The following is a 23,829-nucleotide window of genomic DNA, read 5'->3' as shown; positions in this document are numbered from 1 at the left end:
TGAGGTGGCCAAAGTACTGGAGTTTCAGCTTTAGCATCATTCCTTCCAAAGAAATCCCAGGGCTGATCTCCTTCAGAATGGACTGGTTGGATCTCCTTGCAGTCCAAGGGACTCTCAAGAGTCTTCTCCAACACCACAGTTCAAAAGCATCAATTCTTCGGCGTTCAGCCTTCTTCACAGTCCAACTCTCACATCCATACATGACCACAGGAAAAACCATAGCCTTGACTAGACGGACCTTTGTTGGCAAAGTAATGTCTCTGCTTTTGAATATGCTATCTAGGTTGGTCATAACTTTCCTTCCAAGGAGTAAGCGTCTTTTAATTTCATGGCTGCAGTCACCATCTGCAGTGATTTTGGAGCCCAGAAAAATAAAGTCTGACACTGTTTCCACTGTTTCCCCATCTAAGGAGCTGTTATTATTTAGGAAACTAGTTTTAGGGAACTTTTGCTATGCTAAACCCGTCAGGTACATAAAACAATGTTAATAATCATCATTGACTCCACTGACTCAGAGCTTATGAAGGTCCACGTGTCATTTGGTCATTTATTCAGGTATTTTGGATGAAAGCCAGTATCATTAGAAATAGCCATGTAAATAAAACAACATGTTTTTTTTTCTTTAAATTTTCAACTCCTCCCAAAGTTATTAGTATAATACTTAATAATATTTGGCATCAAGTATTAATAATACTTGGCATCAATAAACAAACTGAAAATGCTATCACTCCAATTTACTTGGCCTAATTTTTTGGAAAAATTAATACAAATCTCACTTTGTCAATCATCACCATCTTCATCCTGCTTATTTAATAGCTTCAAGATACAAACACGTGCCCTACAAACATGAAATTATTTTAATGATTAAAAATAGCATGTTCAAATACATGTATAGAAATTAACGATTAACCCATGAATTTATTCTTAAATAAATGGACACCGCCTATATTCTCTGGGCTTGTTGCTGTCATGAACTTGTGAGATCAGCAGTTACTAAAAGCTTGTTATTGTTTAGTCGCTAAGTTGTATCCAAGTCTTCTGTGACCCTGTGGACTGTAGTCCACCAGGCTTCATGGGATTTCCCGGGCAAGAATACTAGAGTGGGTTATCATTTCCTTCTCCACTAAAAAATTAGTTATTACTAATTTTTCCCCCACAGGCTGCCTTCATGAGGATTATACCTTATAAAGATGAAATGGAGGCTAGGGGACCATAAGAGTGTAACTGTACTCCTATAAACAAGAAGCTGTCTTAAAACAAAAGGCGTTTTTTACGAGTGACTTTCTCAATGGTGTTTAGGATTATAAATGCACCCACTTCAGGTTTTTTAACTCTTATTAGGAGGTTTCTGTCTTCAAGGTCTTGAAAGCATTGATTAATTTGTCTTTGTAATACCACTGAGAAATAGGCAAACAAGTAAAACTGGAGCAGTGTTTACACAGGATTATAATTTTTGTGTTATTAAAAAAGAATTAGCAGAGATCATAATAATTAGAACCCAGATGGCAACAAGCATAAGAAAAATACGTAACAGAGGCAATAAGAGAGGTAGGCGTGCTTAGTAATCTATGAGAGGGGCTTCCCTGGTGGTCCAGTGGTTAAGACTCCCCCTTCCAAAGCAGGGGCTTGAGTTCCAAACCTGGTGGAAGAACTAAGATTCCACAAGCTGTGTGGCATGGCTGGAAAAAAAGAAATCTATTAATATGGCCCTAATTTCCTCTGATAGTCAATTCCCCACAGTGATTCTACGGGACAAGTTGTAGAACAGCATGATTCGGTTTCAAAACTCACAGTCATATGTGGCTGTACCTGCTATAAATTTGCAGCACACCATCTAGCACCTATTTACCTACTTCTACAAGCTTTTCAAAGAACGCTTCACAAATTTCTTGTCCTGCATATGATACTTCTTATGCCTGTTTCAGAATTATGATACCTCTCCTGTCAAATAGTTCGCTTTCTGCCAAGTACTAGGAATTAGCAAATTCAGTTGATTTTATGTATGTCACACATGCATTTTACAGTTTCACTTTTGAGTTTTTATTTTACATTTTGCTCTATTAATTAATTTATTATCTTTACATGACAGTTTTCTAAACACTTCTTCCTTTTATATTGTGTGAGTATGCATGCGTGCTCAGTCGCTCAGTCATATCTGACTCTTTGCAACTCCATGAACTGTAGCCCACCAGGCTCCTCTGTCCATGGGATTCTCCAGGATCATTCTCTACATAGGATTATAATTCTTGTGTTATTAAAAAAGAATTAGCAGAGATCATAATAATTAGAACCCAGATGGCAACAAGCATAAGAAAAATATGTATAAAGAATACTAGAGTAGATTGCTGGAGAAGCCGATGGCACCCCACTCCAGCACTCTTGCCTGGAAAATCCCATGGGCGGAGGAGCCTGGTGGGCTGCAGTCCATGGGGTCTGACGCAACTGAGCGACTTCACTTTCACTTTTCACTTTCATGCATTGGAGAAGGAAATGGCACCCCACTCCAGTGTTCTTGCCTGGAGAATCCCAGGGATGGGGGAGCCTGGTGGGCTGCTGTCTATGGGGTCCAACAGAGTTGAACATGACTGAAGCAACTTAGCAGCAGCAGCAGAGTAGGTTGCCATTTTCCTCCTCCAGGGGATATTTCTGACCTAGGGATTGAACCTGCATCTGCTGCATTGGCAGGCAGATTCTTTACCCCTGAGCCACCTGTGAAGCCCTTCTTTTACCTTAGATATTTGTTACGGCATAAGATCCAAAATAGGAAAATATTCACCATTTGTGTCATGTACATCAATTAAATCTAGTGAATTCCAACATTATGCTTCTTGTTTGCAGTGACTTTTTGTGATGTTGTCCAGGATTTTGTTTACATTTCTGGTTGCAGAAGAGTTTTTGTTGCATATTCAAGTTCTAAAAAATTTTAATGATGTGGTTAAAGGATGTGTAATTAATTAGTGACACAACAGGTCTTCTCACACCTAACCAAAATAGGTCTTCTTCCTGTATTCATCATCTCAGTTAGTGGATTATGGTCCACCAGTCACCTAGCTAGAAACCTGTCCTTTATTCTAGACTTCTCTCCCTCACTCCCAACTTGTGTGTGTGTGTGTGTTCGCAGTCGTGTCTGACTCTTTGTGACCCCACAGAATATAGCCCACCAGGCTCCTCTGTCCATGAGATTTTCCAGGCAAGAATACTGGAGTGTGTTGCCATTTCCTTCTCCAGGGGATCTTCCCAACCGAGGAATCGAACTGGAGCCTCCTACATCTCCTGCATTGGCAGGCAGATTCTTTACCACTGGAGCCACCTGGGAAGCCCAACTTTTAATTATGATTTCAATTAATTATGATCCTTCCAGTTTTATTTTCTACATATGTTTTTACCCATGCCTTTCACTCCCATGCTTTCAGGTCTCATCTGACTAGTGTCTGGCAGTCCCCTTTGAAGAGCTTCCGTGCATCTCCTCTGGGTTAGGTGTCCTCTTCAGGTCCTTACTCTGCTCCTGCCTGGGCCTATTAGTTTCTCCTTCCGTGTTGCTCTCCTGCATCACCTTCTTAACTCCTTGAAGGGAGAAACTGGTTGGACCTTACTCTTTGAGGCGCATCCTTGGATTTAGTGCCTGGTATGTATAAGGTGTTGGATCAATGATTTTTGACTACACGAATGAATGAATGAATGAATGAATAAAACTCTCCTTTAGCTTCACTGAATACCTGTTTAATATACCATGAAAAGAAAGTAAAAGTAGAAGTTCCTCAGTCATGTCTGACTCTTTGCAACCCCATGGACTGTAGCCACTGAAGCCCATCAGGCTTCTCTGTCCATGGACATCTCCAGGCAAGAATACGAGAGTAGGTGGCCATTTCCTTCTACAGGGGATCTTCCCAACCCAGTGATCAAACCTGGGTCTCCTGCATTGCAGGCAGATTCTTTACCATCTGAGCTACCAGGGGAGGAAGCAATAATGAACCAATTACCCAGGGGTAATTACATGGAATATATAATAATTTAGCTTCAAAGAGTCCCATGAAATCCTAGCACTTAATCATTTCTGTTTGTTTTAATAATTTGTGTGGATGTGTTGTTCTGTGTATCTGTGTCTATATGTGTTGTAAAGAGGGGTGATAATTTTCAGAAATTTGCCATTAAGTGTGATACTTTTTATTTACTTTCAATATTTCAGTAATTAGGAGCATTGCCTTTGTTGTCTTTCAAATCTGGGCTCAAGTTTTGGTGTCCCACTTGGGCCATTTTTCCCTGGATAAGGAAATGGCTACCCACTCCAGTATTCTTGCCTGGAGAATTCCATGGACAGAGGAGCCCGGCAGGCTTAGAGTCCATGGGGTTGCAAAAAGTCTGACATGACTAAGCGACTGACACTTTGGGCCATTCTTAACGACTCTGGTGCTAAGTTAGTTTCACTTTGAAGCAGTTAAAATCTGAACCCCATTTGATTGTTTTATGTGTACATGCATATAGAGAGAATGGTTGACGAGATATGGTAGGAGGTATAACTTTGCAAGAAGTAATGGTAGGACTCTGAGGATGACACTTTGTGGTCCCTCTTGATCCTTTGCCCCACATCCCTTCTGCCTCCCTGAGCTCATTGAAAATTGAAACTATGGGAGGCAGTTTCTAGGATACCAGCTAACATCCCAACTCAAGTGCTGTGTCTCTTCTTTCTGCCTGAGAGTAATCCTGGGGAAAGAGGGAATCATCTGCCCGCTGTCAATCAATAGGAGATCGGAGTGGATGGATCAATATCCCAGCCTCATTGAAACATGTAAAATATCATGTATGAAATGAGTTGCCAGTCCAGGTTCGATGCCCGATACTGGATGCTTAGGGCTGGTGCACTGGGACGACCCAGAGGGATGGTATGGGGAGGGAGGAGGGAGGAGGGTTCAGGATGGGGAACACATGTATACCTGTGGCGGATTCATTTTGATATTTGGCAAAACTAATACAATTATGTAAAGTTTAAAAATAAAATAAAATTAAAAAAAAAAAATCCCAGCCTCCCAACCTCCAGTGAGATGATTCTGAGTCATGTTTTCCCTACTCTTTCCCAGAAGGTCTCCAAGGGAGACCTGGCTATAGTGGTAACACATCCAGTAACTGTTACTGATTTTTCTCTTTTCATTGTCTCACTTTTCCCATGTCCCTAGCAAATGCTTCCTAGGATCACCTTCCAAACAAACTTTCTGCCCCAAGTCCTTATGTCAGGTTTACAGTACCAAGGAAACTAGGTCAAGGCTTGAAGAATACGGGAGCCATGGCCAGCCGAGGTTGAGAGATCATTACAGTCAACAGAGACATCATGTTGAAGAACTGGAGCCCAAGATTAAGGGTGGCAGTTTCAAGGAAGTAAAAGTTGTTCTAGAAAGCGGGCCAGGGTAGAGAACGTGAAGGGAGAACCATAAGATAGCAGAGACCAATTAGTGGTGGATCTTAAAACTCATTTTCACTATTTTTGCATGATTCCAGGGTCAGTGGGATTCTAGATCAAAAGATTTGGATTGGGGAGTGATATTCTAGATAGTATAGGAAAACAAATTCCAAGGAAAATGGAACCAAGATACCTGTAAGCAAGTCATTGAGATAAAACTGACCTACACTTAGGGAAGGGTGTCAGTAGTACCTGAAGAGAAAAGGGTAGATTTCACAACTATTGAGAAGGTAACACCTTTATTAATTATCATTGCTATTAGTGCAAAGCAGGCCATGGTGATAACTAAGGTAAGCTGGTCATTTAGACAGTAAATGGGGAGACATTTCAATCATTGATATTGTGTTTCAGGATAATATATTAGCAAATTTTTCTGTGAAAACTTACTATCAAAAATAGTCTTTAACTTATGTATTTGTTTTTCTCAGTTTGATTCTAAAAATATTTAAACATTTGTCATGGCTGAGAAATTGTCATATTCTTCTGGTTCATCTTTGGTAGTAATTGATAGAGTTTGTTAGTGATAGATGTTTAAACCAAACTCTTATTCTGGAAGTGAGAATGCCAAATTTTACCAATTTGCCCATGGCATGGAAAAAATTAGACTGATGGAGAACAATATACTAGACTAAGTGCCTTTATAAAACTGTGTCTGAAGTCTTCTTTGAAATATATGATTTTGCCACTGAAGCTTTTATTTTAGGGTTATTAGTAACCACTCATTTCAGTCAGTGCTGTAAAAATAGGTTTTGTTGTTCCCATTAGTCAGCATAAATTAAAAAATGAAGATAAACCCTTCTGAAGATGCAGCTTTCATTAAAAAGGAAAGGGAAAAAAACTAATTGAAAGTCACTGTAAATTTTAAATGATTAATATCATGCCAAATAAGTCATTAGGAATCTCTGATGGATATAAAAAGCAATCATTTGCACAACTGGAAAGAGCCAAATTCAATTTAACTATACTGCTCTATTTTTTTTAGCTTGTATGTTAGGAGAGATATAATATTGAAATTGTTGAATTTTAACATAATAGCCTTTTATTATAGGTGGTTTGTACATTCTATTGGGCTCTAAATCAGCTAATTAATTTCCCTATGGATCCTTTTATTTCAGTTGATCATCTTTGTTATAGCTCACTGTTTTTTTCTTGTTTCCTTCCTAATAATAATAAATCTGATTCATATCATTTCAAACATATGAAAAATCTAGGGTTTCTTTTTCTTTGCTTTGCTTTTTTGTGTCTTGTTTTTTATCTTACTATACATATGTATGTATAATATATAACAATAAGATATATTAAAAAAAAAAAAATATATATATATATATATATATATATCCAAAGCTTCAGATCTTCTTTCAGAAAAAAAGAGGGGCAAAATTTATGAACTTTATTCCTTGGTCTCTCCAGTTTTCCTCTCTACAAAGTAAAAGTAGCTTTCTAGTAACCAACATTTTTTAATTATCGGTATCCCATGCCTTTAAAACTGTAAATAAAATGGTTGCTCTCAAACACACTGGGGGCTAGGGCTGCCAGCCCTCACCCAGTTGAAAATCCACACAGTGGTACCTCTGCCTCAAAAACAAAGGAATTAATGAGTGACTCACCCAAGGGTAGGATAGAATCTGGACTCAAACCCTAGTCCTTTTGATTTCATACTTTGTGATCTCTAATCAAACTTTTCTCAACACTGCAATAATTTAAAGATCTCTCTAATGAAAACACAGATACTGTATTATTGGGGGGAAAAAAAAAAAGAAAAGATGTTATAAGTAGAACTGACCAATACAGTTCAAACCCATGTTCAAGGGTCATTTGTATACTGAATCAGGGGAGTTTATCACAATCTGAAAAAGAAAAATATCTGCAGATTTAGATCTGTAGGTGCAAAGTATCTTGTTCTATAAAACTGCCTTTTGTTCTATACAGAAGATAAGTTGACTATATAATTGCCTAAACTAAAATATTTTTACTTTTTATTCAGTAAAACTGAACAGGTAACATGCTCTACTATTTTGGAGAAGATTAATCAAACAAAAAATAACCCTAAATAAATTGTTGATCATGATGGTTGACCTGCTTTGTAGTGATCAACTGAAAGGTAGTGGTGATGTTAAAGAGAAAAGCTTGATTCAGAGCTGAAACTGTTAGATTCTCTTTGGAAGTGAAGAACAGATTAACAGGTCATAACAGCCCAACTTTATTTTTTCACATATTTTAAACATTTAATTGTCAGAGGGTAAAAAATTCTTTTATTTCCATCCAAGATTCAGATTCGAAAAGTCAACTACAATAATAGTGGGGTAAAGTAGAAGCTTTTTTTCTTTTTTTTTTTTTTTTTTTTAGGTAGAAGGCTCTTCATTTTACATTTACTGTTATGCACATTATTGATTTTCTTTTCTGGTTGTTGTTCCTTGCAGAGAGTGAATCTGTCCTTCGATTTTCCATTTTATGGCCATTTCCTACGTGAAATCACTGTGGCAACTGGGGGTAAGTGGTTTTCTACCCATTCACTCTAAATAATCTACAGTTTCACTACAGTTATTATTTTTAATTTACTCCATATTTCAAAAGGGACATTTATTGGGAAAGCCATTGTCTTCTATCAGAAAGTCATGGGTATAAATAAAACCTAAGAAAAGTACAGCTATTGGGAAAACTTTTCTGCAGGAAAAAACATGTACTTATAATAATTTTCAGCATAGATCCATCTCTGCTTTCTTGTCAAGTTTTCATTCATTTTTGATAATATGGAAGACTATATGAAAGGGAACAGAATTATAAAGAAAATGTGCTTAAGAAAGCTATAGAAGTGTATCATTTTCTTTTAACTTATGTAGTAGATTGAGATATGTGTATACACACACACACATTCTATTAGCTTTAGTTATTTAGTTGTTTCCTCCCCCTTTAATGCCACCTAAGTTGACTGAGAATTTTAAAAATGAACACTGAAATTCGGTTTGAATTCTCTTCATTTTATTTTTCTCCACAAACTTGGGAGGTTAGTTTAAAGATTAGCAATAGCCTAGAAATGCAATTATCTGTTTTTATAGCATATAGGAGTCAGAAAAATGTATTCCTTGAATGCTACTAGCAGAAATAAGCAAAATGCCAGAGAATATCACTCTTTGCCTAATAAGGAGCAGTAGATAAAGTAGGAGAAAGAGAGAAAAACATAAAAATGGAAAAGTAAAGAAGCAAATTATTAATAAATGAAATACACAGATAGGATGAAAGGTCTGTGGATGGCTCATACTAAAGCACCAGAGAGAGTCCCTTTCCTTCACTGGGTTTTGGTCTTCTGGATGGTATGGAAACCACGTTGGTCACTCATCATATTTCAGTAAAAGACTTAGAAGTTATATAGGATTCAGAGGAAGATTTGTAATCAGGAATACCAATAATCAAGTAAAAGTTTTGAGCACCATCTCTAAGCACTGGCAAACAAAGCTACCTCTGCCTTAGGATCATGTAACCTAGTACACAAGGTGAAGCAGAATGTGGGAGTTCCTTAGAAAATACAGATGATGAAATACGAGTTTCCAGAGATGATAAAGCTCAAACGTGAGAATCCTTTAAGACTTAATAGAAAAATTATTTAAGATATTTCTTGAAGGAAGTTAGAATTTCTGTGATTGTGTAGGGAAAGAAGAGTAAGTCACAGGGAAGAATATCTTGAATAAATACTATATAGAAGAGAAAATTGGTGGAGTATTTTGAGACAGTAAATAACCAAATTTGAATGAAGCTGGATGTGTAGGTTTTAAAAAGAAAAATGTTAAGATGTGAAAAGCAGGTTGGGACAATTTTGTACACTGCCTCAAAAGTCAGTTAGAGTCACTAGTCCTTGATTAGATAAGTGATAAACTTAAGAAGCATAACCAAGATTATATGTGGAATCTAAAAAAAATGAGACAAATGAACTTACTGACAAAACAGAAAGAGACTCACAGACTTAGAAAACACACTCATGATAGCTGGGGGGAAGGGATAGTTAAGATTTTGGGAAGGTTATGTACACACTACCATATTTAAAATGGATAACCAACAAAAATCTACTGTATAGCACATGGAATTCTGCTCAATGTCGTGTGTCAGCATGGATGGGAGGGGTGTTTGGGAGAGAATGGATACATGTACATGTATGGCTGAGTCCCTTCACTGTTCACCTGAAACAACATTAACAACACTGGTAATTGGCTATAATCCAATATAAAATGTTTTTGGTGTTAAAAAAATAAAAACACAAAGCAGAATCAAGATACTTTGTAATGCCTTGAAGTATAAAAAGACTGAAGTTAGTGCATATAGTTGAAAGTGTGACAAATATTGAGGACCTTGGTAATTCTGTGGCTTCAAACCATAGGAGAGAAATGATACTATTAGCAAAATTTACAAACTCTAAGCAGAAGAACTGGTTTTAGGGCTTCAGTCCAGAAGCTATTACATTTTGTGTAAAAAAGGACCTATATATAAGTAAAATTTACACACAGATTCTGTCTTAATGAGTTCACTGTGTATTTCTGTGCTAGTATATTGCCAGGCATTTAATAGACATTTTAATTAATATGTTGAAGGATTGAATGAAAAGGAGAAAGGCAAATTAAAAGAGTGCTCCTATAAACCATGAATTACTTCCTGTATACTCACATCTTTAAAGTATGATGTAAACATGGTTATCTCATAATATGAACATTAAGCATATTTTCTGAGACTTAGGCTACCAGTGTTCTACTGAATTTTTAAAAGTGAATCATTAATTATGTTTGTTCAAAATCTGTACACACAGTGGTAAAAATATGGGCAGCTTTGCATTTTCAGTTTCTCAAATCATTTTATCTTTAAAAGTCATGTCAGCAATTTAGCCAATATGAAGTAAGATTTCCCTTAGCTGAGTTGGTGGGAAAAAACCCAAACAGATGGCTATATCATGTTTACCGCTTCAAAATACCTTTTTTCTTTGCAAAGATCCTCAAAATAAGTGAAAAATCTGGTGTCTTGAATGACTTCTATCTTCTTTGAAGAAAACAATAATGTAAAAAAGCCTTTTTCTATTTTTTGTTTAAGAAATGCTAGTATGGCACTTGCATATATAAATCCATACCCTGTTTAGGGAGGCACAAGTGAGATAATTTAGACACTGACCTAGGCTTCTCCAAAATGGAACCAGAATCTCTTGTAAAAGTTTCCAACTAAATAAATAGCTTGTCTACACCTCCATTGTTTATTTATTCAATCAATTTTGGTTGAGTCCCTCCTATGTGAAAGACACAGTACATAACATTAATACTTTGATTTGTACAGAGAAGAATAAACTGTGGTTCCTCCAGGAGCTTAGAATCTACGAAGAGGAAGGATTATATGACTAAGCAATAAGACAAGGTTGACTGTGAGTGTTGGAGGATTAGAAAGGTGCTCCAAGAGAGGGTCATTCTTATTGAGCAAATCAGAAACAGGTTTGTAAAAAAGTTAACATTTGACATTGGCCTTGAAGGAAGATGGAATTTTAGTATGCAGAGAAGCAGGTTGAAAAGAGGTGAAGAGGGAAGGAATATTCTAGACAAAGGGATGCTGAGCTAAGTGACTTTGTTGAGTCCATATTGAGCATATTTGAAGGGCTGTCAAGTAAATCTGTTTGTCTTGAGTGGAGACTCAAAGTAAGAGTTCAGTGAATGGGAACTGGGAAGAGTGGTGTAAAATACTTTTAACTTTAGACATCTGGATGATATCCAGCAAGCACTGGGTTTCTTACAGATCTGGCCTGATCTGGTAATGGAGGATAGGATAAGGTGAGGGGTTTAAAGGTAAAGAAAGAGGCAGGTTTTTCAATACTTCTAGTGCCTGAAGCCAGTGAAGGGCACATCATTTGAGCTGTCTAATCATTGTGTTTGCAAAGGTTTTCAGGCAACAGGATTCATTAGGACACAGGTGAGTAAAGCTAAGAACAGCTTGGAAGAGAACTTCTGAATCATAGATTTTCAATCGGTCTCTTCTGACTAAATAGGTGGTATAAGCAGATAGACCTACCTGACAAACGCTCATCATTTTACAAAACTAGAGAAAGTTATTAACTATGAAAAACTTACAAGAAAAATAGAAACCACAGGTCAGGTTAAATAAAGTAGACTGAAGGCCATTACAAATAGACCAGGGACTGAAATTTTTAAGTAGGAATACATTGGTTTCTATGAAACAAAATGAAAGAAGATATTCTATTGACTGCCAGTTCTCCCTGAATGTGTCCACAAATTACTGTGACCTGTCTTTATATATGGACTTCCTGGTAGCTCATTGGTAAAGAATCTGCCTGCAAGTGCAAGGGACATTGATTCAATCCCTGGTCCAGGAAGATCCCCTGGAGAAGAAAATGGCAACCCACCCTAGGATTCTTAACTTGAGAATTCCATGGACAGAATAGCCTGGCAGGCTACTGTCCATGGGGTCCAAAAGAGTCAGATATGAGTGAGTAGCTAAATAGCAACAAGATGAATACTTTAATAGGTTCTTTTTAAATTTTAGGCTTCTAAGGTGATCTTTTAAAAGCTTCAAAAAGCAGGTTTACATCTGAGGATATAATTTTTTAATTCTTGCAACCATCTCTAATAATGATATCCTTTTCATGAGTTCATTGTGGGCACTACATTTAACTAGATGAGAGGAAACTGAGAGGTGGGAAGAATGGTGACTGATGCCTTATATAATGGGGAAGAGAAAAGTTGACATTATCCAGACAATTCTGACCCCAAATTTTAAGTATGTAGATATAGGCTAATTCAAAATGAGTGTGCAGAATTGCAAGCAAGCCACACATGAGATTAGGAATCAAAGATGACATGAATTAAAAGGCAACTTTGGTTATGTAAAGGTTTACTCGCCTTTCCTTTCTTTGTGAATTTCTAATTGAAGATATAAGAAGATAGCTGTTCAGGTTTTTTTGTCAGGGTATGAAAACAGTTTTATTGTAAAACCTGTTTCACACACATCTCTTTTTCTGGTTTAATGATATAATTGACATATAGTATTTTATAAGATGTCAATTTTAGTTCTATTTTCTTTTGTTTGCCAGATGCTAGCTAATAAAATGTAAAATGTCCACTAAGTAATCAGTATTTAATATCTGGAAAATTAATGGCATTAAAAAAAGTCAAACAAGGAGAAGTAAAATATATACAGTCAGCCCTCCATATCTGTACATTTTGTATCCTGGGATGCAACCCATTATGGATCAAAAATATTTGAAAAAAATTTTTTTGGAAAGTTCCATGAAGCAAAGCTTGAATTTGCTGTGAGCTGGCAACTATTTACATAGCATTTACATTGTATTAGCAATTATTTACATTGTATGAGATATTATTTACATTGTATGAGATATTATATAACCTAGAGTTAATTTAAAGTACGTGGGAGGATATGTGTTGGTTGTACACAAATTGAGCTTCAGGGGATTTTGGTATGGAAATGGGGCTGTGTCTGGGAGACAGAAGAACAACTGTATCTCCTTTCTTCCCATGCCTCCTAATCCATTAGTACTCCTCCCAAGGTGAAAATAAATTAATGTGTGTGTGTGTGTGTGTGTGTGTGTGTGTGTGTTTTAAACTGTTGTGGTTTATTGTTTAGTCGCTAAGTCGTGTCTGACTCTTTTGTGACCCGATGGACTCTAGCCCACCAGGCTCCTCTGTCCATTGGATTTTCAAAGCAAGAATACTGGAGTGGGTTGCCATTTCCTCCTCCAGGGGATCTTCCTGACCCAGGGATTGAATGTGTTTCTCCCTCATTGGCAGGCAGGTTCTTTACCACTGAGCCGCCAGGGAAGCCCCACTCTTTGAGCTATGGTATGCAATCAGATCTAAACTAATTTCCTATATCTTGTTAATAGTCATTTGTTTTTTCCCCCTTAAGTCCCTAATAAGAGAGGTTAAAAAAAATAGTGCATATTATTTTGATTGGGTTTTCAGGAAGTATATTACCAAATCTTCCAGTTTCTTTTTTATTCTTTCTTTCAAATAGCAATATTTTAATTGTAGTCCCAAATAATATTTCATGCTTTTTAGAGGTACTTGATTAATAACAGTTATGAAAGGCTTTCTAACAGCAGAAGAGAGTTAGTAATTACTCAGGATGATTGATTTAAAATACCAACCCTGTAATCTTCCAAGTATATAACCTTGATATAACAGAACTTTATTGCGTCCATTAGCTTTCTGAATCTAGTGAAAAAGTAAATGACATTATTTTATATTATTATTATTATCATTATGTTATTATGTGTATCTAGAGATCTGATACATGCAGGGAGATATTGAAGGGATAGATGTTGGACAAAAGAAAATTCATTCTAATTTGGTTCACTAATTTAAAGTAACAAACTCAAGTCTCAAAGATTCCTGGATGGAAAGATAAGTTGTATGATGTCTGCTCTGCCGTGTCTGAGTGATTCTCTGGATATATGTCCTGAAAGTCCAGCTCAATTGTCCTTCTTGATAATTTACTCCCCCAGACTGTCGAGTGTCCCTCAGTAGACTGAGCAGATTCACCAACATTACTGAATTTCTTTTCCCTGAGGCTTTATGAATTGCATGTTCACAAGCCCCTTTGTTTCTCCTGTGTAACAATGTGTTATATTTCATCAGCACTGGTTCCTTGGGATTGGGGTGAGGTGTCGCTGGAGATCAGAGCAACAAGAGATGCAGAAATGGGCCACCCAGGAGATAGACTAGAGTCGGTATGAAAATTACCAGAGGCAGAAATATGGGTAGACAGAAGTACAGTTTAAAAAAAGAGAGGATCATTGATTCATGGTGGATAAGTGATGATTGGTTGACAGGAATGGGGAAGTGTTGATTAATCAAAGTGAAAGTCTGGGTAAGAAGCAGATTCTCAGGCTTAGCCCCTTCCATCACCATAGCAGCCACAGAGAAGTCCACAGATCAATGGACGTTCACTGTTCACTTAGGAATATTTGCACATGGAAGGCACCGTTTAGTCTCTTGTGGATCCAGGCTTTGTTTGAAATATTGGCAAATATTTGCTTTCCTCCCTAGTTCAGATAAATAACAGTATTACCTAGATGCTCAGATACATCACCCAATTGAAAACAAAAGGAGTTTAGGTGACTAATTAATAAAGTAACAAAGTACAGCAATTGCTCTAACCTTGTCCAGTCCTAGAGAGGAGAAAAATATTAAGTGAGGCAGGATTGACTTTAGAGTCTGGGCTTCCCGGGTGGCATGATGGTATAGAATCTGCCTGCCAGTGCAGGAGACACAAAAGACGTTGGTTTGATTCCTGGATTGGGAAGATCCCTTGAAGAAGGAAATAGCAACCATGGACAGAAGAGGAGCCTGGTGGGCTACCATCCATGGAATCACAGAGAGTCGGACTTGATTGAGCACACACACACACACACTGGACATTTCAGGAATAAGTTCAAAAGTTCTCTTTCTACTGAAGTCAGCAATTGAAATTCATTTTCTTGGAGAAGCAGTCTGATACCTACGTTAAGATAAATACTCTTGTATTGGAATGTGGGTCTTCATAAATCACACCAGTCATAGCTGTTGTGACCTTCAGTGAATTACTTAATCTCTCCTGCCTCAGTTTCCCAATCTGTACAATAGCATAATGAAAGCTCCTAGTTCATAAGGACTTTTGTCAGGAGTTAATGACATAACATGTATTAGTGATACTTATTTCAGAGAAAAAGCTACAAAAATAGCATGTATTGTTATTACTGTCCTTTTTTTTTTTTAATATGTATTTGTTTCTCTTCTATTCCTTTGCAAAATATGTTTGCTGTAAAGCTATGTTTGCCTGTTAGTTTGTCTATTGTTTTCTTTGGTAACATGATCCATAGCTCAGGAAGTGCTTAGGGACTTAACTTTTCATTATCTCCTTTTAAAGTCTGGCTCATCTGTTCCTGACGGGAAGTATAGGCCTGTGTAGATGACTCGGATGTCCTCTTTGTTAGCGTGGGTATATCTGTCATCTCTAAGTACACCGCAGAAGCTCCTCTAAAGGCCTCCCAGGGCTGCAACTCTAAAAGTCTTACAAAATTTCACACATAGCAGAAGAATCTTGAAATATTGGTCTAATTGTGATATTATGGGTCATAACTGAATAACAGGTGTTAATTTCAACAGCAAGCCATCCATATCTTGCTTCTTATTCTACCCTTTGTAGAACCTGAGCTTTAAGGACAAGTCATCAAAGCATAAAGTTAGTTATGGGTAAGATGATGGTGGGTGGGGATGACACTTGCCTGGTGTCATCTCATCCAGGTTGACTTTCATAGACATGAGATTTGATTAATTACTAATAATCCAACTCTAATATATACTGAAGACCCAGCCCCAAATGCAAAATTAAACATTCATTTGGTTAAATTTATGTGTGATGTTTTGCCTTTGAATTAGGAGATAAATTTCTTTATTCGTGCTCAGTCGCTTCGGTCATGTCCAGCTCTGCAACCCTATGGACTGTACCCTGCCAGGCTCCTCTGTCTATAGGGATTCTCCAGGCAAGAATACTAGAGTGCGTTACTGTGCCCGCCTCCAAGGGATCTTTGCGACCCAGGCATCAAACCCGCATCTCCTGCGTCTCCTTCATTGCAGGCAGATTCTTTACCACTGAGCCACTTGGGAAGCATTAAGTTATTTCAATGCTAACCTTTATTGTCAGGATTTTCCCCTGTTTACATCACAGGAAACCAGTAGGTATAATGTGGAAACAACTCAAAATTGTGTTCTGACTTCAACTGGTACAGCTCTGGAGCTGGCACATATTATTAAACAATAAATATTTTGTTGGCTATTTCTAATGGGATTATGGTAGCTTTAGATTACTTTGTTGATCTGACTAGCCAGAGGGCTACAGTGAGATTTTCATTTAATCTGCTTATGGTTCAAATGAGAGGTTTCTGCTGAAGGCAAAGAAAATGGAGGGGAAAAGCTTTTTTAATTGTTTTATTATCAATTTCCACAGCTCCTTTAAAAAACAAGCATCTTTTAGTTAATAGCTTGTGGAGAAAATCAATAGCACTTTTAGATTACTGAAGAAACATAGAAAAAGTAAAAGTATTTGGAACAATTAGATTTTGTAAAAAGAAACAAACCCACAAAATTCTATATAAATGATAAAAAGTCTTTTAATGTTTTAAAAATTGTTGTCAATATACATAGCAAAAGATTTACCATACTATTTATTAAGTGTAGTCATTGAGCACTGCTCCAAATAAGTTTTTCCTCCTGATTATTCTTTTTTTAAGTGGTAATCTCCATAGATAACTTATCAATTTCCTCCAAAATGCCTTCAAAACACAATTGTTTCCCAAAACTTTATATCAGTACATTTTGTAAGCAAAGCTTACTGTTCTTAGTAGGTGGCAGAGAGAAAAACCTATTCCATTAGAGAAACATTTGTGAAGGTCACAGTCCAAAGACACAGGACCACTAAAGGCTGAGAAACTTCTAAAACTGAAATACAAAGAGAAAAAATAGAAGCAAAAATAGAACACCCAAGAACTATGGGACAAGAATAAAAGATGTAGTTCAGTTCAGTTGCTCTTGTCTGACTTTTTGTGACCCCATGGACTGCAGCACACCAGGTTTCCCTGTCCTTCACCAAACTCTTGGAGCTTGCTCAAACTCATGTCCATTGAGTCAGTGATGCCATCCAACCATCTCATCCTCTGTCATCCCCTTTTCCTCTTGCCTTCAGTCTTTCCCAGCATCAGGGTCTTTTCCAATGAGTCAGTTCTTCGCATCAGGTGGCCAAAGTATTGGACCTTCAGCTTTAGCATCAATCCTTCTAATGAATATTCAGGACTGATTTCCTTAGGATGGACTGGTTGGATCTCCTTGCAGTCCAAGGGACTCTCAAGAGTCTTCTCCAGCACCACAGTTCAAAAGCATCAATTCTTTGGCACTCAGCTTTCTTTACAGTTCAAATCTCACATCTATACATGACTACTGGAAAAACCGTAGCTTTGACTAGACAGACCTTTGTCAGTAATAAAAGATGTAATGTGTACATAATTGGAATGTCGGTAAAGAGAAAAGAAGAGCAGAGCAGTGAAATATTTGAAATAATAATAGCCAAGAACTTTTCAAAATTAATGACAGACACCAAACCAGGAATCTCAGAGAACACTAACCAGGAAAAAAAGAATGACAGCAGAAAGCACAGCTGGACATATCAGTTTCAAACTACACACACACACGAAAGAATGCAAGAGAAATTCTTGAAAGAAGTCAGAGAAAATCACACCTTCCTACAAAATACCCAACCAGTGCTCCTTAAAATGTCAAAGTCATCAAAAACAAGAGAAGTCTGAGAGACTGTCATAGTCAAGAGGAGCCTGGGGAGACATGATAACTAAATACTCTGTGATGTCCTGGCTGGGATGCTGGAATATAAAAAGAACAGTATGCAAAAATTAGGGAAATCTGAAGAAGTTTACTTAATAATTCAGATAATTATTATGTATCATTATCATTTCATTAATTTTGACCACGATATGGTCATACTAATGACATACTAATGTAAAGTGTTAGTATGAGAAACCAGGTGTGGAGTATATGAAAAGATTCTGCACTATCTTTGTAGCTTTTCACTAAATTTAAACCTAGTAATAATAAAAAACTTATTTCTTTAAAAAAAAAATAGGAAATACAAGTGGCTGCTAAATATATGGAAAATGTGTAATCATACTCCTAATAAAAGAGGTACAAATTAAAACAATGAGGTATCTTTTCTACTTGTGATTTGTAAAGATGTTTAAAAAATAAGTTTTATAATACAATAATTTTTTAGGATATAGAGAAAAATATAGTCTCAATTATAATCTATTAAAATATAAAATGTGTAATTGTCATTTCTACTTCTAGAAATATACCCTTTAGGTGCACTCACACAAGTGTGAACTAATGTATAAGGCTGCTGCTGCTGCTGCTGCTGCTAAGTCGCTTCAGTCGTGTCTGACTCTGTGCGACCCCATAGACGGCAGCTCACGAGGCTCCCCCGTCCCTGGGATTCTCCAGGCAAGAACACTGGAGTGGGTTGCCATTTCCTTCTCCAATGCAGGAAAGTGAAAAGTGAAAGTGAAGTCGCTCAGTCGTGTCCGATTCTTAGTGACCCCATGGACTGCAGCCCACCAGGCTCCTCCATCCATGGGATTTTCCAGGCAAGAGTACTGGAGTGGGGTGCCATTGCCTTCTCTAATGTATAAGGCTATCCCTTGCTAAAGATTGAAAACAACCTGTTAATAAGGTTGTTCAAGTTGTGAACAGATGAAATAAATTATTATGCACTCACAGAATGGAATGCCATGTAGCCTTTAAACAGAATGAATAGCTCCGTAAAAATCAAGGTGCAGAACAATGTTACACACATATATGTGTGCATGTATAGACAGGGAGATTTAAACATGCATAAACTATCTCTGAAATAGTTTGAAAGAGATATGATTTTAAGTTCACCAAGAAATTGCTGGAAAGATATACAGCAAAGCATTAACAGTGGTTACTCTTAAGAGAAGAATTGGTAGATTGCTGGAGATGGGAAAAAAGGAGACAAATTCCACAGTCATCTGTACATCAAATGATTGCTTTGTTCATGTATTATCCCTTCAAATACTATTATGATTTAACATTCTTACTGGTAAGAACTCATAAGGAATAAATCCCTGAAGTACATATATTTGTTTTCTTTTTGTATCATCGTTATAGTAGATAGTTATTTGAAAACAATGGAATTTTTAGAGTGTAAGGTATCAAATTTTTTTGTAATGAGTTTTTTCAAAAGTTTCTTATGTTTTAGAGTTTCAGGTAGTAAATGAAGTTGCCATTTTTATTGTGTTCATTTAAATTGTTTATTGAAGTATTTATTGGTATATCTAAATTTCTTGAGGATAAACCCAAATTAACATCAAATTGCTAAATGTGACATTGAAAGAAGGGCAGAAAAAAGATTTGGGTGATTCATGGTTTAAATATATCAGTCATATTAGAAGGGAAGATATCACTATCTAATTAAACAACACATATTTGATATGATTAGAAACAATTTATTTGACAATATAGTATCAATAATGAGAAACTGAAAACAATTAGCTGAGTATTTTCTAAGGAGAAATAGGAAAATGTAAGGAGTGTATATATCTATTATCATAAGTCTGCAGATTTGGCAGCAAGAAACATCAGCACTTCAAGGGTGGACCTGTGAGGAAGGGAAGTCAAATCAGGAATGAATGAGGCCATACCAGTGGAGATCCTCTTGCTGTGGTGCTAGACGTTGTTTAATGAGGATATTGTTATGAACTGAATATCTGTATCCCTCCCTAAGTTCGTATGTTGAAGCCCTAAACTCCTGTGTAGAGATGAGGCCTCTTAAGAATGTAACTGAGGTTAATGAGGTCATAGGGAAGGGGCCCTGATTCAGTAGGATTGGTGTCCTTAAGAGAAGAGACTACAGCAAGCTTACGCTCACCCTGTGTGCACTCAGGCGAAAGGCCATGTGAGGACTTAGCAATATGGTGGCCACATCTGCAAGTCAAGAAGAGTCCTCAACAGAAGCCAAACCTTGCCTGAACCTTGATCTTGGACTTTCTAGCCTCAAGAACTGTGAGAAAGTACATTTCTATTGTTTAAAGCACCCCATCAATGGTGTTAGGTTATGGCAGCTTGAGCCAACTAATACAGATGTCCGAAGGGCTTAATGACTTTGGACTTTCAACAAGGTGGGGGACAGACTCCAGAAGTTCAGATTTTCTGGACCGAAGTGATACTTAAGTTCTTGGCAATGTCCTGATTCTGAGTAACCTGTCCCTTGGCCAAGCTATAAGGAGCAGAGCCAGCCTCAGAGAAGCAGAAGCCAGGCTGGGCTTCAGGGCTGGCCAGGGTGGCAGAATGAGAAGGGCAGAAGCCAAAGCAGATTATCATTAGGAATAACAGAGACAGCCTGTGCAAGGTAGTAGATGACCACTCCTCAGAGAAGGTGCAGGGTCCAGGGACTAGTGCCAACCAGAGGGAAAATTTCCAGACCACAGGATTCTCCAGAAGGACAGTTATACAGGACAACAGACAGCTGTGGGCTGCCCCCAGTGGATTGACTATTGGATAGAAGAGAAGAATGACCTGATGGGAGAGCCCACAAATACCTCAGTTGAATATTTGTTCAAGAATGTATAGAATGAAGGATTTCAGGACCAGCCACTGAAAGTGTGCATGAAGGTGGTGGTGGAGGTAAGGAATTACATTAGCTCTCTGTTTGTAAGAATATCTCTACTGAGAAATCTGTGTCTTATTAATATTGTCCAGGAGGCTTCTTTATTTCAGTATATTCCTTGTATGTTACATAACCTTTGCATTTGTTCTATATACATTGTTGTTCAGTAGATGAGTTGTGTCCGACTCTGCGACCTCACGGACTGCAGCATTCCAGGCTCCATGTCCTCCACTGTCTCTCAGTTTTCTCAAATTCATGTCCATTGAGTCAGTGATGCTATCTAACCATCTCATCTCTGCCACCCCCTTCTCCTTTTGCCTTCAATCTTGCCCAGCATCAGTGTTTTCCAATGAGTTGGCTCTTCAACCTATAGAATATATAAATTACTTGCCTTTTCAATATGTATATAAATGGTATACCACTCAGGTCAGGGACACAAGCATGCATTTCTTTTACCTCTAGAGACGATTGGTTGTTTGGGCAGTGGTTGATCCTATGGCACTTATCCTATAGTCTGGCACTATTTTAGTACTAGGCTCACACCTACTGGAGACAAGGGAGGTGGGGGTGGAGCTGCTATACAGTTCAGTTTAAAAACTCTTATTTTCATAAACTAAACTGCAACTGTGTTTCAACACTTCAGGCTTAGCAGGTGGATGCCATGGAACTGATAAAATGTTAGAATGAATAACAAGTTCTGCCTCAGAATTCCCTGGAATGCTTTTTTAAAATGTGGATATCAGGGTCCTACACCACACCTGCAGACAACAACTTCTCTAGAATGTCTAAGTTCAAGGGGCAAGGGATAAGGGACCAGGTTAGAAGATGAGGGCATGGGATTAACCTAGACAAATGGTCATTAAGTTGAGTTTGTATAGCATACACACTCTATTTTTCCCAGATTCTATTTCATTTTAATAGAAAAATTTTCTAATATTTCATATTCACAGTACATGTAAGATTTGCACTTTTAATTGATTATTATTATTTTATTTGGGGAGATATGGAAAAGTGATGTGGATAATGGGGAGTACAGACCACCTCTAGACACCACCACCCTCTTCTCAATTGGACTTCCTGGCAGCGGAACCCAAGAATCTGATTTTCAACAATTCCCCAGGTGATCCTCATGTTTATTATGCTTGCTATTTTCTTGAGCTCCAAAATCACTGCAGATGGTGACTGTAGCCATGAAATTAACAGATACTTGCTCCTTGGAAGAATATCTATGACAAACCTAGACAGTGTATTAAGAAACAGAGACATTACTTTGCTGACAAAGGTCCATATAGTCAAAGCTATGGTTTTTCCAGTAGTCACGTATGGATGTGAGAGTTGGACCATAAAGAAGGTTGAACGCTGAAGAATTGATGGTTTTGAACTGTGGTGTTGGAGAAGACTCTTGAGAGTCCCTTGGACAGCAAGGAGATCAAACCAGTCAATCCTAAAGGAAATCAGTCCTGAATATTCACTGGAAGAACTGATGCTGAAGCTGAAGCTCCAATACTTTGGCCACCTGATGTGAAGAGCTGACTCATTGGAAAAGACCCTGATGCTGGGAAAGATCGAAGGCAGGAGGAGAAGGGGGCAGCAGAGGATGAGATGATTGGATGGCATCACTGACTTAATGGACATGAGTTTGAGCAAGCTCTGAGAGATGGTGAAGGACAGGGAAACCTGGTGTGTTGCAGTCCATCAGGTCACAAAGAGTCAGACAAGACTGAGCAACTGAACAAGAAAATGGGACAAAACACATTTTAAGAAACAGCACTTTTATATAAATCTGGTCAGTGGAGACTCTGTAGTAAAAAATGAACTTATAAACATCTTTCTACTTACATCATCAAGAAAGCAATTAGAGTTTTCAGGCATAAATTCAACTGCAGCTGCCTATAAACTGTAAAAGGGAAAAAAAGTCACTACTCATGCCCAGATTGCAGGTCTAATTACTTCCTTGTAATAGTTCGCCTGGCAGGTCAAGATTTAGATGGCAGAGCATAGGATTGTTCTTACAAGCCTCAATGTCACCTCTGCTTTGTGTCTGTCTTCCAGAGCCTTCCACTGGGGACACGAACTCATTATTTTCACGATTTTGTCGTCTGGCAGTATTTAAAGACAGTTTGTGCCTGGTAACTTTCATTAACTTTTCCCCAAAACTGTGTTCTAAGCAATAATACGGTTTATCCCCTCCTGCCCCATTCTTCGTTATGCTGTTTTCTTTGGGTTATAAGGGCATTATGTATATTCGTATCACATTCCAGAACATGAAGCATAGTTGACAGTCTCCTCCTAGGTTGGTCCAAATGCAAAATGTTGGGCAGCCTCTTCCAGTTAACATTTCAGTGCTGTGCCATTTGAGTGAGAATTCTAAGGGGGATAGAAGAGAAGAGTTTTATTTTTTTCACTTCAGTGAGTCAGTGAAACAGTATCTGTCATAAGCACCTCATTCAAATAACCCATCCTCAAAGTGAACAGCACTTGTGGTAGCTCCTTGAAAAATTGAGCCTGCGGGCACAATAGAGCACCTACCTTCAGAGAAGGGATGTAAACACCAGTCTGAACAAATGCTGTGCCACTTCTGCTCGGCTTGTGTTAAAAACAATGAAAAAAATAGAATGATGAGAGTCTTTTATACAGAAGCCTTTTTATCCTAAATAGAAGGCAAAAGAATGTATAAAAAGTTTTCTTTAAAATTCTCAAGGATTGAAGAAGAAATTCACAATTAAGAATTCAAAACAAAAACGGTCATTACATGATCCTGATGTTTGTTCAAATGCACATTGCCCAGCCTTTCCTGTGAAGTGTCCAGCTTGCTTCCTCTAGGCCCCTGCAGGCCAGCATTGACCCCAGCAATATATCCGGGAACTGCATAGCAGGATTGTCAATTTCACTAACTCCTAGGTTGGGGCTAGAAGAGGAAGTCTTTCTGTGCCATTCAGCTTGAAGATACTGAGAATCTACCTGTAACTCAGAGACTACCTAAGACAACTTAGTAACATTGAATACAGGATGAAAATGTTTTGGCTTGCTAAATAATTTTTTTTTAATTTGCCAAGTTGTCCATTTTCATGGAGCAAACCACAGTCCATCACCTTCATTGCATTTGCCTTACACACAGAGTAGCTTCAAGCCAATACATATTGACGCTGTCC

At 37.7% G+C, this 23,829-nt stretch overlaps 1 protein-coding gene across 5 annotated transcripts in view; it reads left to right on the top strand.

Annotated features, from left to right (window-relative positions):
- PLXDC2 (plexin domain containing 2) overlaps positions 1–23,829 on the top strand; it is a 427,345-nt gene that overhangs the window by 238,017 nt on the left and 165,499 nt on the right. For all 5 annotated transcript variants that reach the window (XM_025264436.3, XM_025264435.3, XM_044928172.2 and 2 more), the window contains exon 4: positions 7,873–7,942. In XM_025264436.3, coding sequence (XP_025120221.3) covers positions 7,873–7,942 — 70 coding nt within the window. The remainder of the gene's footprint in view (positions 1–7,872; positions 7,943–23,829) is intronic.

This window comes from Bubalus bubalis, chromosome 14, assembly GCF_019923935.1.
Source record: "Bubalus bubalis isolate 160015118507 breed Murrah chromosome 14, NDDB_SH_1, whole genome shotgun sequence".
NCBI classification, from domain to species: Eukaryota; Metazoa; Chordata; class Mammalia; order Artiodactyla; family Bovidae; genus Bubalus; species Bubalus bubalis.
The sequence above is the reverse complement of the archived record's forward strand: the minus strand, read 5'-3'. Positions and strand labels throughout refer to the sequence as shown.